Below are 13,607 nucleotides of genomic sequence, written 5' to 3'. Positions count from 1 at the left end.
GAACAGAAAAACGATGCGTTTCCTGCTCTTCACAGGCAGTGGCACATGCAGGACATGCTAGAGGAAGATGCCCAGAAGGATATGGGATTTCAGATCTCAGAGCTCTGTCACATGTTGGCTGCATGTATCCTACAAGACAGACCTACTTCTTGTGGTCCCTATCCCCTCATCATTATGGCCAGGGGATGTTTTGAAGTCACAACCACGACCTTCCAAGCCCGTCTGGTCCTTTCCAGGAAAGCAGGGCTAGCAGAGAACTATGATCTCCCAGGACTCAACCTGACAAAGAGCTGGGGCCTGTGATAATGTTCCTCCTGGGAGTAGGTGCACCCAAAGCTCACCTCCTCTGCAGTCCAGACAGGTAGCAAGACCCACAGAAAAGCAGGTAGCTACTGCACTAAGTACTGCCAGTCTTTCACCAACTGGCAATTAAATGAGCTTAGGATAATGGAGTCCAATTATGGCATTTATTTGTAAAATTATAATGCTCTGGCCCACAAATCCTGAAAATAAGCTACTGCAAACAAACCACAAACCAACAGTTGACATTTGTCACCACTTTCATTCAAAGGGACAAAATAATCAAATAAAGGCCGAGTGCAAGACTTACTGTGTGAGCATTTACTTATTCAACAGGGGTATAACAAATCATTGCAGTTGTCTTCTAGAAATAGAAGATGGGTCCAAGAGCATTCGTAACCTTTTTATTCTAAATTGCCAACAAGAACCTGGACAGAACTCAACTTTGAAACTACCCTAATTTTGCACATTCTAGTCAACATGTATTATTTTACACTGATAGTAATACAAATGATGAAAAATCAGTACTTTGAAGAACATTCTTTTCAAAACGTGAAAGGCATTGATTTCTTTCTAGACAAATACCATGTCTGGTTTCTTAATTATTTTTTGTGCTTGTATATTTAGATGCCATTTTGTAATCTGCATCCAAAGTTATTAGAAATATACTGCTTGATCCAAACATTTACACAGTCCCCATTCCTGCCTCCTCCCCCCTCAACAAAGAACAGTTATGTTAGAGCTCTCAAACGTGTTTAAAGTGTTAAAACCTACAAAAATCTGATGGAAACTAGACAGGTACTTAAGTGTACTATTTAAACTTCACCTGTTTGTTATTATGCATACTCTAGGGAACTCAGAGGATTCCCCATTGTTCTATGACTTGAAGCACCACGCATCCACATGATAGAGTTTAAGGCTTGAAGCTGCAAAGGTGTGATCAGGATGCTTTCTAGGAAGAAAACAGAAATCTCTGTAAATGTCCATGTAGTTTAAAACCAAAACTGTTCATTTTACATATGCTATGTGGATAAACTCAGATGTTGACAAGATAAAAAGCAAAAAGCGCAGGCACAGAAAAAATACTCCTAGGTTTGGCTGAGCCAGATGATTTTAATTAAACATTAGACAGCAGGAAGTCTCAGCCTGTTTACAGGCTGGAGAAACTCTCAGAACTTAATTTATGCTCTCCAGGCTGTAACATGCCCTCAAATATGACTTTGCTAGCTACACATTATAACTACAGTTTAGCGCACAGAAATTTTTCTGCACCTCCCCAGCAAACAAACAAACATTCTCACAAATGTTCCACAGAAATCACTCTAGACACCACATACTCCTGAGAACAGAAATATGCAATGTTGCTTTGCAGATGCAAGACATGCTTATGGTGCAGGGTAGAAATTCCTGGAAATTACACTGTTGTGTGGTTCCTGACTTCCACTGAAATGGGACTATAATAGCTCCTGCCACCCCAAGGCCTCAATTCACACAAACCCACCATTTTTGCAGGGCGCTTCCTCCCCCCTCCACTCCACCCCCCCACCCCCAGCATAATTGCATAACTTCATTTACAGTTAGCACAAAACATCACGTACACAATTCTGAAGGGGCCACCTCTGCAAATGTACACGCTTGTCTTAAAGCACCAAGCTAAGGGACAAGATTTTAGTGCTATGTGCAACCCCCCATGCCGTTCTGTTTCCTGCTATCACTTCCCTGATTAGCAACCTAATCATACCCTACCTTCTCTACTTAAAATCACCCCCACCTCCCCACCCCCTCCCTTAAAACCCATCACCACTTCAGAAGAGCCCTCCTGACATTTCCAAATCACTGCCACAAATACAACAACTTCAGAGATCATCTGCGCTGCCATTTGATGAGTGAACCAACAGAGACTTGCCAATTCCTGCATTTTTCCTGTTAACTAACCACTGCTGTCTGAGGAGGGAAGGTTTCTTAGTTGGTACTGGTCAAATTTATTGATCCATTTACTCAGTAATAAATATCACCAAATGGAGACGAGGGTAACTTATGAAACAAATGCTTGGAAAAAAGATTTGGCAGCCAAGGACAGTTTTACAAACTCAGATGTTGCAAAAACACGTCATGCTGCAACAGCCAAGTTTAGAGAGTCCTGCCATCAGATCCAGAGAACATCTGCCATCTGTGGGAGCTCTATGGTCCTAGGAAGGAAGCCATTCAGTGCTGGGGGAAACGAACTTCCAGGGGGAAGAGATACCAATACTCCAAAATCTGAAAAGGGCAAGACACTTTTTTTTTTTTTTTGCATGGTGGAGAAAAATACAAGCGTTTCCTCCACTCCCGAAGGTGAGAGTGGTCTTTGCTGAAGCAGCACTTGCCACCTTGGCAACAAGACTTACCTACAAGTGACATTTCTATTTAATTTGGCAGATTCAGCCTAACACTATGGCAATTGCACAGTCACTGGCTTGTGCAGAAGCCATGCCTGCAAAGCTCTGAGTACTGGGTTAGTTGCTCCAAGTGGGAAACAAAATAGTAATTCCTCAAAGCACCTTTAAGCTCTTGCTTTGCTGCTAATGGCAAATAATGGTCTGCAACTTCAAAATCAGTTTTCAACAAGGGAAACTCCCTCCCTCCCTCCTCCAGATGTAATTTGATAGGTTCCCTCCCCAGTCATGCTAGTTTAAGCAGCCCTAGTTTTACCCTTGCTTTGACTTAGCTGCGTCTGACAGCGAGCAGAGTTGCACAAAGCAAGAAAATAATTTGGTTTTAAGTTGGGGCGGGGGAGGGGAAGGTCGGGGGGTAACAGGGTTAGATAGTGTGGAAGGATTTCTTTAGTGAGGCGGAGTCCAAGTGGCTAGGGAGCAGGGCTGCTTAAACCAGAACACTGTAATGAAGGGCCTGTCAAGAATATGAAATAAAGAATACAGAGGATGCTCCAAAGAAAAGATAGGATGATCCAAGCATCAGATTCCCTTAGAAGCTGCTCCGAAGGAGGCAGGCGTTATGTACTACCCTTCCTGTCAATGCAGCAGCGGCCATAAAGCACTGCTGCAGCCAGCGATTTCAGCAACTCTTGTTATCTACAGAAGTCACAGTGCCAAAGCCACACGCATAGTACTTACAGCCTTTCCATGACACAGCATATGGGAAGGACTCAGGGGCACGTAATCTTGCAGGTAAGCAATTCCTTTGTTCAGAGGTGGTGGTACTGCAACTGAAAGACTTCAGTTACTTCTCCTAACAAACACACTTGCTCAAATGTATGCATTTCACTGTAGCATGGAAGACAGCAGGTACATAAGGGGATGGTACTTCAGCACTTGGAGGTGGTGCTGCTTAGAAGAGCTACATACGCCCTAAATACTAGAAAGTTTTCCAGAAAATGTAACAAGTAAAACCAGGTAGCACCGTTGTCACCCCTTACAGAAAGAGGGGTGTATCATGGTTGAGTTCATACAGAACTGCAGAGCTGGCAAGTGCAGGACTGTTGCCGTGTTTGGGCCTAGATGAGCCTTAAAGCATGCTTTGGCCATCTGGCAGTGCCATCACATCTTGTATACAGCCTGCAGTCACGATCCACTGTTGAATCAATTAAACCAGTCAAGGCAGCTGCATCCAGTTTGCAGCTGGCAACAAAGCTCCTCACTCCCCCAAACCCGAACTGTGATTATGCTTTGCAAAGGGCAAGAAGGGGAGGTTTCCCCTAACAAGGCCCTAACACCAGCACATCTGCCAAGTCTAAGGGGGCAGGAGGTCACAAGGGACTGCTTCAGCTCAACAGAAGCTCCAGTAACTGCTTGAAAAGGCTCCAGAGGGAGGCACCTGGCCACATTTCCCAAGGTTCAGCACCTTTCTCCCTCGCACACTGGCCAGACACCCAGCAGGACTGAACATAGGCCACAGGCAGGAAGAGCACCCTGCCACACGCACAGACGAACAGAGAGCATCTGTGTTATTAAGGGCTTCCTTCTCTCATACGGGTCAGTCATATGAGAAAGCAAGCAATGCTGAACCAGCACCCTAAAACATTCACTCTTGATCAGTATCCCTCCTCCCAGGGTTTGCACAGCAGCAAAGTCAGCCCACGTCCAGCCATCAAGGTTGGGTTGGGAGTAGACTGCAATATTGCTCTACACAGAACATTGTTGTAAGGAATCAAATTTGCATTCACTACCTGTTTATGCCAGAGCTGGTCGTGCCCCAAATAAAAGGAGAATCTGACTGCTCTGACGACTCTGCAAAAAGAACCAGATGTTGTGGCTCAGAACTAAAACTCCAGCAACCACCAATATCTGTCATATTTCTGCACATTCAAGAGGGAGTAAAAGTTGCTCTAATGATGTCTGCTGCACTGTCTTTTAACTGAGGAACATAAAAGTTATCATGTTTCCATTGTCATCACTGCACATAAGGTACAAAAGCTTATATGGGAAGGAGCAGACCCTTGGAAACGTATCTCCATGCCAGTTACGGCAGGCACGTGGAATAGTTCTCTATACCAAGAAAAGCCTGCTGGGTGGAGAGATGCATGTTTTCAGGAAAGAGCATAAGCAAGGTGTCCTACAAGTGAAACCTAAGTGAACAGCATCTCTAGACTCACACTGTCCCAAGTGGAGTTGAAAGACAGGACCAGGGAGAAGGCAGCAGTGAGGCAGATAAGGAAGTTCCTTACCTGTTTCCCAGTCTTCATCACAGGGAGGTGCCTGCCACGTGCTCACAGCATTCATCTGCTCACTCTGGAACCTAAAGGACTGATTCACTTCAGGAAGAAAGAAAACTCATTGACTAGTAGTCAGTCCTGCTTCAAAGGCATTAAGTGCTTTGGATCAAGCTGTAAAACACCTCTTGGCTTTAGAGGAAACCCTGCACAATGAAAACAAGTTGAGTACATGCAGGAGCCAGGTACTGATCTGAAATTGAGCAACTTCAAATTCACATTTTTCAGTGAACAGGAAAAGACTCTGCCCCATGGAACTTTGTGCCAGGAATGCTCGAGTGAACAGGAAACCTGCTTACATGAATGCAGGCATCACTACGAGTCTCAGTGCAACTCTGCAGAAGACAGAAAACTATCTGTCTGCTCTGTAGTGTGGCAATCAAAGAGCCACTGCAGGGGATGGAAAAAACAAACATTCCTAGATATTCTAGTGGTCTTGGACAGCACTCCTCCCACCTTGTCTCACTGGGCAGGAGGCTGAAGTCTTAATTGTACAGCAGATGAAGAAAGCACAGTAGCAGAGCAGCCTGAAAGAGAAGCTGCTCTATCTCTTGGTGAGAGTGAACTATTCAGGTTGCCCCCATGGAGAACAGCTGCAGGGGCTTCCATAGCTTAAACAGCTGTTTGGTAGAAATCAGCTTTTCACACAGCTTGATCAGTGATCAAGCCTCAATGAAGAGAGATCAGCTCTACGAAAAGAAGGGCCTGTCCTTCTGGTCATTAAATCATCCCAGCTCCTGCTGGAGGTACTTCAACATGCACAGTCCAGGGTACAACCTTTTTTTTCTTTCAACAAGCCTGGTAGTAAAACATGTACAAGGCCTACCAGGCAAATCCGCAGTATTCTCATGAACCTACCAAATAAATCACAGCAAATAAGACTAAAGTTTCCCAAAACTGTTGTGTCACACAAAACCACAGACAATAATTGGATTCCCAGTTTTCGGTTATTCTATGAGCTATCCTTACAGACAGGAGACCTCAGTCCTCAGGGTGAACAAACATCTTGGAGCACAGGTGTTTCTCGTACCTACATCTTGCTCAATGAACCCTTTGTCATTGCACTTCATCATGTGATCACTGAGGTCAGCTTGAGGAACTAGATGGCGAGCGTTGAAGGGGCACGTGGCCAATTCCTTTGCAACTTCAGGGTAGCTCTAAACAAGAGAAAACCGAAATCATGTGCCGTATCTCTCAAGTTCACTTATCTCATATTTATTTATCCACAGGGGAATAAAAAGGATATTTGTGATGTTGCTTTAAAAAAAAGACTAAATAAGGAATGGCAACACATTGTTCAGAGCTTACTAAGACTGCAAGGGGAAACTAACATAACTATTCTTCAAAACACAATTCACTGAGAAACTGAGCCACCCTTGAGCCGACTGAAATGAAACATACCCTCAGCTAAACTCCCTACAGTTTGCTGCAACACTGGCAATATGGCTGCATAGTTTAAAGCACAGATGAAATTATTTTTAAAATTATAGGGGAGAGATATTAGGCAAATCTAAACCATTCGGGTATTTCTTGAGTAAGCAGGCACAAAGGCAGAGACAGTCCTTAAACCTTTCAGAACAGCTAGGGTGTTGGTAGCATTCCACCTGCAGACTTTGGTGCTACAGAACAAGCAGAACTTTTATCACAGACACAGGTTCTAGTGGCAGTGCTTAGTTGTCACACAGTAAATTACTCCACCTCCTGCAAACGATACAGCCTTTACTGGGAAAAGCACAACTCTGCCATTGTACCAGTGCCTGTGTGGTTCTAGCTGATGCAGCTGTGCTTGTCAGGGATCAGACTCGTACCTGAGGCTGATGCAGAAGCACCTTGTACAGACGCTGCTCAAGGCAGTGTCTCCACTGCTCCCGATACATGGCTGAGCACAGGCTGCAGGCACATCCAAGGCAGTTGTCATTACAAGATCTATACAGCCAGGGTTGCTGTGTCCTCATGTGTCCGTCGTTGGCTTCAATGAGCTTGAAGCAAGCTATTCTGGCCACACAGCAGAAGCCTCTCAGTGCTAATGCTGTTCAAGCTGAGGTTACAACTTGCTCTGCTTGCACTGTCCCCATTTGCATGGCAAGGCTGCATTCTGCACAAAGCAGTGGGAAGCTGAGGCAGGTGGAAGCATTTAATTGGATTTTATGCATAGAGTATGCAAATGAAATTCAACAAGCTACCAAGCAAGAAGGACAATCTGCACCCAGGCACTTGCCACTGTAAATAAATACACAATGGAATCTCCAAATGGATCAGATTATAATCCCCGAGCCTTTCTTCTGCTAACTACTTACAGACACCAACTTTGCCTGATTGGTGATCATTATCTCACCTCATCCTCCTAACTAGGTAAGCTTGCCAAAACTGCCTGGTCATCAGTCATGCAACACAAGGACAAAACCAATATTGTTAAAAGTTTACTTGCCAACATTGTTCACCTAGCTCACATGCACATTCTTGCCAAAGTTTGCAGGGGGTCAACAAGGAAAAATTCAGCCCTCTTAAATGCTGGAAGGATGGAGGTACTTGCCACTTAGCTCTGCCTACTACTTCCACTAGTTATTTAGTATTTTTTAAGGCTCTAGTTCCACTAAAATGAATTGTTTGCAAGTACTGATACCAGGGCACACCCCCTGCAACTGCACCTGAACTGGAAGGCACTGCAACACCATTTTGAAAACACATTGGCTAACTTAATGAGGAACAATTGGGATTTAAAAAGTTTCAGCAAAAACCCAAAGCTCAGTCAGATGCTAGCACTTGACAGGTCTAAAGAAAACAAACTATGAGGACAACAGAGAAGAAAGGAAGGAATGCTTCCTATTAAATTACTTGTATCCAAATACTGGATAAAAAATGGAGAGAGGAAAAAAATTTCTCCCATATGTGCTGAGCCCAGGATGTGCAGTTTCTCCCAGATAGATGCACATGAAATAGTTACTAGCAAAACAAACAAACAAACCCCCAACCCTGCCGTGCAGCTGCATTTCCAGCACTTAAAGAATTGCAACATCACAACACTTCTACTCTGAGGAGCCAGAAGGCTGCACATAACTCAGACTGAATTCTCTCTGCAACTTAAAGTAGAAAAATGTATCTGACCTCCATGTGAGCTGATGGAAGGGACCAGAATTTCCTTCCTCACCTAACCACAGAAAATCTCCATCTCATTTCAAGAGAGCCACACCAGTCTTCAGTGAATTAACATGTGCTTGAAGCTATTACTACACAAATAATAAGGTTATATGAAATAAAGGCTAAACAAAGCTATGTGTCAGCCAGCCAGAAAATGCAACAAGAATGAGAACATGCACATCGTATTTACATGCACAAAATTACATTCAGTGACTTGTTTGGCAGTCCAGCTTACCTTCCTACACTTTACAAGGTGATAAGGAAAACGACAGGCTCTGATTTGATGATGTTTATTATATGGACACTGTATTAATCTCTCTGGATCCAAAATATCTAGTAAAACAGAAGAACAGAAAGAAAAAAAAAACAGAGAAAAAAAATAGTTAGACAAGATCTAGCACCACTAACACAGCGAAGTGGGAAAAAAACATACCACCACATCAGGGCTGTGATCTTAGGGAGTTAAACCAGCTGCTCTTCGTTTGAAACCATTCATTAAGGCAGGGACCTGTTTTGCATAATCAAAAAAAATAATTTTGGACTTCGCACACCTGGGATGTTAGTCAAAACAGACACAGACTAAGTTGCACTGAGCATAACTACTCCTTAAGTTACTATATTTGGTAGGTAACCACACTTACTCAAAGCAAATGAAGACAGCAGTACTTTTCCAGCTATCTTAGAGGACAATCAGCGGGATGATGATGTGCCCCCCAGCACCTTCAGTAGCATCATCAGTCTGAACCAAACCTTTTTTGACCAACAGCTAGTTTTGCTGGAGGAAGAATGCTGGGCGATTTAGTTTCATTTCTGATGAAGGAGCTTGCCTAACATAGCACACATGACTTCTAAATGAAATGTTTCATAGGTCATGCAATTATTTAGGAACTGAGGAGTTACTAAACTGGCTAGATCACCTAAGAATCTAGGCACTGAGCAGTGAGGCAACACGAGTGCATGCATTCATGATATAACTTTTTACCTATCTATAGAGGAAATATGTTAAAATATAAATATTAATATCTCTTAACCCCCCCACACATTTCCATATTCTCAATGAGGAAGAGAGGCAGCCAGAAGCAGACACAGGTCCCCCCTGCTGCCTGTGGGTCTGTCTGGTGGGGTACATCCCAGGGAGCCACACCAGGCTTCTTTCCTCCTTTCTGCTCTGCCACTCTTTTTTGCACAGGCTTTGGGAACATTTAGGATTTGATTACACTGTATCTTAAACAGAACTAACATAGGTGGTTTGGGTTGGAAGGGCCCTTAAAGATCATCTAGTTACAACACCCCTGTGTCCACGGGCAGGGACACCTTCCACTAGAGCAGGTTGCTCAAAGCCACATTATTACTTGGCCTTGAACACTTTCAGGGATGGGGCACCCACAGCTCCTCTGGGCAACCTGTGCCAGTGTTTTGCCACCCTCACAGTAAAGAATTTTTTCCTAGTATCTAATCTAAATTTACCCTCTTTTAGTTCAAAGCCATTATCCCTTGTCCAATCACTACATGCCCTTGTAAAAAGTCCTTCTCCAGCTCTCTTTTAGACCCCTTCAGGTACTGGAACGATGCTTTAAGGTCTCCCCAGAGAGTTCTCTTCTCCAGGCTGAACAATCCCAACTCTCTCAGCTTGTCTTCACGGGAGAGGTGCTCCAGACCTCTGATGATCTTTGTGGCCTCCTCTGGACTCGCTCCAATAGGTCCACGTCCTTCTTATGTTGAGAGTCCCAGAGCTGAACGCAGTATTCCAGGTGAGGTCTCACCAGTGCGGAGTAGAGAGGGAAAATCACCTTCCTCAGCCTGGTGGCCGTGCTTCTTTGGATGCAGCCCAGGGTACAGTTGGCTTTCTGGGCTGCAAGTACACACTGCGTGGCCATGTTGAGCTTCTTGGCCACCAAGACCCTAAGACACTAAGGCCCTGCTCTCAAATCCATTCTTCACCCAGCCTGTAGCTGTGCTTAGGATTGCCCTGCCTTAAGCACGGACTGCTGCTGTTCAGCCTCTCCCCTGCCATCATATCCCCTTCTCTTACACATGCCTTGCTGCTCGGCTGTCTCAAGAGCCATATCAGGGAACTGCATCAGCCCACCAGCTGACAGCTAGTTACGGTGTTGTTCCACAAGTCCCGACAAGCAGACCTCACGCTGTGAGCTACTAGGAGGGAAGGAAGGAAGGAAGGACCTAACCCTTCTTTCCCTCTCAGCTGTGCAGTGGTGCTGCTGTGAGCACCGCTCACCTCCGTTAGCCAGTTTAGGTCATTAGAACAGCTGAAAACTAAAGACTTCAGCATTAAGAAGGATTGACAAGCTTTGTAGTGTTTCAGCAGCCCTTGGGAGAGCAATCAGAAGTGATTTCTCTCTGTGAACTGGCTCAACGCCAACATCAGACCAAGTGCATTAGCAGTAAAAGCAAGGAGGCAGCCCGGAGACCCAGAAGAAGAGGAAAACGCAAAGCAGCAAACACAGAACCTCAAGAGGAGCTGGCTCCATCAGGTAAACAGCCGTGGTTAACACGAGGCTGCAACACACGCAGCCAGGACCGCAGCGCCACGCGCGAAGGCGCTCCCTGCCCGGCCGCGCCGCTGCACCGCTGCCCGTGCGCGCCTGCAGCCGGCTGAGACAGCTACAGGCCGGAGCAACACTTTAACCAAATTAGGTCACTTTATTCCGACACTTCCTAAACCCCAGCACCCTCCCCCGGTAACGACATATGCATTAACCTTGTTCAAACAACACACAGCCCAGCAGGGGCTGCTCGGCTCGGCTCGGCCCGGCTGGGGCTGGGGCCGGGGCTGGGGCCGGGGCCGGGGCCGGGGCCGGGGCTGGGGCCGGGGCCGGGGCCGGGGCCTGGCCGCAGCAGAGGGCAGCCGCCTATCGCCTCCCCCTTCCCTCCCCTGCCCCACGGCCGCCCCACGCCGCGCCTCACCGGGGTCATCCTCCAGCTCCATGGCGCAGCACGGCTCGGCGGAGCGCGGGGCCTGCGGGGCCGCGGCTGAGGCACCGCCGCCCCCTCCCCGGGGCCGGCCCCTCCCGCCGGAGGGCGGTTGCCGGTTGCCGGGGCAACGCCGACTCTGGGGGCTCCGTCGCCCGCCATTTTGCCCGCCCCTGGTCGTGCGCGGGAGCCCGCTTCCTCCAGGGCAAAGCACGGCCTGCGCCGGGGCCCTCCTCGCCACCGGCTGCCGGGATGGGGACTGAAACCTCATAAACCCTTTCCCAGGGCAGGGGGAGTGTGTCCCCGCGCTGGGAGTCTGGCAGGAGGCTGCTGCTGGGAGGGAGCTGGAAGGCGGCCGAGGGCGCGGAGGGGCCGTGTGCTGCGCAGCCCTGCTGGGTGGCCAGACCTGCCGGGCTGTTTCCATATGTTTGGAGCAGGGCGATTTGGTTACCCTGCCTGATTTGTGTTCCCATAGGTCTCCTACCTCAAAGGCTCAGAGCAAAGAGACAGCTTCCTCACTCGGGACCTTGCGGGGCTGCTGCCCTCCCAGGGCCCTCCGCAGCCCAGGCTCCTCAACCATGCCTGGGAGCGGCCACACAGCCCTTCTGTGGCACAGGCACCGAGGCGAGGAGACCATTCCTGGGCAGAGGCTCAGCGAAGCTGTGCCTAATGGCCAGGGGCTCTGAGGAGTCATGGATGCCTTCCTTTCTCACTTGCAAGTTACACTGCCTGAAGGGGGCCGGCTGCGCTGTGTCCCACCGTCCCCTCCTTCGGGAATAGCGAAGGTTCTCTGTGCCCCAGCACATCCCTAACTTCCCAAGAGAAATGCCCTTCCCCTTGACTGTATGCGTCTGGACTGTCCACAGAGGGAAGGGCCACACAGTGGTCCACACATGCACCACACAGTGACAGTTAACAATTATTGTGTTAACATCCACTGCACAATCGTTGCCAAAAACCCCTCCCAGAACCAGCCCTGATCAACACGTCTCTCCCTGGGCATCTTGGGAGAGCATCTGCAGGGTAAAGGAAGACAAAGAGACATGAATTGGGAGGCAGCAGAACTTTAATGAGTCAAAAGAGGGAAACAAGGTTGCTCAGAGTGGAGGCCCCAGTGCAGGGAGCACCAGGGGCAGAAAGGAGTCTGTGGCCCTTCACTGTGGTGGACATCGTACCAGCCATCTGCCTGCCCCACAGAGGGAGCAAAGCCAGAAGGTCTTTACTAGACTGGCTTTCTGGTGCCCACAGCCCATGGGACTACAAGAGAACAAGGACACAGGAGGCAAAAGAGAGAGTGGAAGCAGGGAAAGGCAGACACGGGCTGTGCTTTCTGAGAGCCCAGGCTGCCCCATCCTTTTGCAAGGGGTGCTGGGGTTGCTCAGCCCCTCTGGAAGCAACAAGCCGATGCTCCGTCCCCAGTGCGGTACCATCGTGTGGGTCCCCTGGGTGCCTTCTAACCCAGGGCCATGGCCAGCAGCTTTAGCAGGGGAAGCACCTCCTGCCCGCAAATGCCGCTGCCCAAGCCAGAGAGGCTGAAGCCCCCGGAGTTGATGGGCACTCCCTCAGAGCTGAGGATGCTGCCAACGGCAGCGGAGGTGGAGGAGCCCACGGCGGTGTTCTGCGGGAAGGAGCTGAGGATGGGGGCCGGGCAGGGTCACCACCACAGCAGGGGGCTCGATGACGATGGTGGAGTCCTGGCACTGCCTGACACAGGGCTCGTTGCAGCTGTTGGCCAGCGGGGTCGGGCCGCAGGGCCGGCAGGGCATGCACGGGCTGTAGCAGGACATGGCTTGGGGCTGGAGGTGCACCTGGGAGAGAAGGCAGTGGAAAAACAAAGCATGAGTGGCTTTTGAAGAGCAGCCTGTCACCCTACAACAAGGAAGGCAAGGCACACACCAGGTGGGGAGCAGAATTCTGCTTAGAGGAGCAGAGAAAAGAAGAGAGAGGGCTTCAGACTCACCTGATCCTCAAGGAGAAGGAGGCAAGAGAAGTGGATGAAAGACTGGGTATTTGTGCTGGTTTTTTATACTGCTCCAGCACTGCCTCAGGTGTGCAGTCATGCTATATACAGGCATTAATTTTCCTACAGACACTCTAATTGAAGACATCCCAGCCAATGCACAGTCTTCCACAGTTCAGTGCTTTCATATTGTGATTTATGCCATGGCCATTTCCCTTTGAGTCTCCTTTCAAGTGCCGAGATGAGAGACCCAAGTATTTTCAGGTCAGGAATGCATCATTATGGGCTTTAAGACTTGACCCAGTTGCTGGATAAAGATCCATTGGAGGCAAGTAACAATGGCCTGAGATTTTCATGTGGGGTTGTTTGTCACTCTGTTCAAAATAAGGAGTCCAGCATGCTCCAGTGGTCCCTGGTCTACTTTCCAGTGAGTGGGCTCCACTGCTCATTTTGAATGTCCTCCTCCTGATGCTCTTGCTTTTGGGACAAATCTGCCAGACTCTTTTATCATTTATTCTCTCTGAGCAATCTCTTGGGGTCTCCAACCAATGCCTTCAGCATGTTAGGATT

General features: G+C 48.1%; 1 protein-coding gene and 1 pseudogene across 2 annotated transcripts; both read right to left on the bottom strand.

Moving 5' to 3' along the window:
* Window positions 1-598: 598 nt before the first annotated feature.
* Window positions 599-11,283, bottom strand: LOC130160180 (gametocyte-specific factor 1-like). 2 transcript variants are annotated; one of them, XM_056362478.1, is made up of 7 exons: window positions 11,072-11,283; window positions 8,382-8,479; window positions 6,039-6,165; window positions 4,964-5,050; window positions 4,466-4,526; window positions 3,414-3,499; window positions 599-1,252 (listed from the first exon to the last, which is right to left on the bottom strand). In XM_056362478.1, coding segments are annotated over exons 1-7 (483 nt in total). In that variant the 5' UTR covers window positions 11,094-11,283; the 3' UTR covers window positions 599-1,250. The 2 variants fall into 2 exon arrangements, with proteins under 2 accessions (XP_056218453.1, XP_056218452.1); XM_056362477.1 differs by having other exon boundaries at window positions 3,414-3,505; window positions 11,072-11,273.
* Window positions 11,284-12,556: 1,273 nt separating this feature from the next.
* Window positions 12,557-13,556, bottom strand: LOC130160292 (feather beta keratin-like; annotated as a pseudogene).
* Window positions 13,557-13,607: the final 51 nt, after the last annotated feature.

This window comes from Falco biarmicus, chromosome 17 (genome assembly GCF_023638135.1).
Source record: "Falco biarmicus isolate bFalBia1 chromosome 17, bFalBia1.pri, whole genome shotgun sequence".
Classification (NCBI taxonomy): domain Eukaryota; kingdom Metazoa; phylum Chordata; class Aves; order Falconiformes; family Falconidae; genus Falco; species Falco biarmicus.
This window is presented reverse-complemented; position numbering and strand designations above follow the sequence as displayed.

What these genes read in the sequence shown, in the direction of transcription:
- LOC130160180 (XM_056362477.1), bottom strand. Translation starts at nt 11,093, where the DNA reads ATGGAGCTGGAGGATGACCCCG. An exon ending in GGAGCTGGAGGATGACCCCG is followed by an intron (nt 8,480 to 11,071) that starts GTGAGGCGCGGC and finishes CTGTTTTACTAG; the next exon opens with ATATTTTGGATCCAGAGAGA. An exon ending in GTTCATTGAGCAAGATGTAG is followed by an intron (nt 5,051 to 6,038) that starts GTACGAGAAACA and finishes TTCTTCCTGAAG; the next exon opens with TGAATCAGTCCTTTAGGTTC.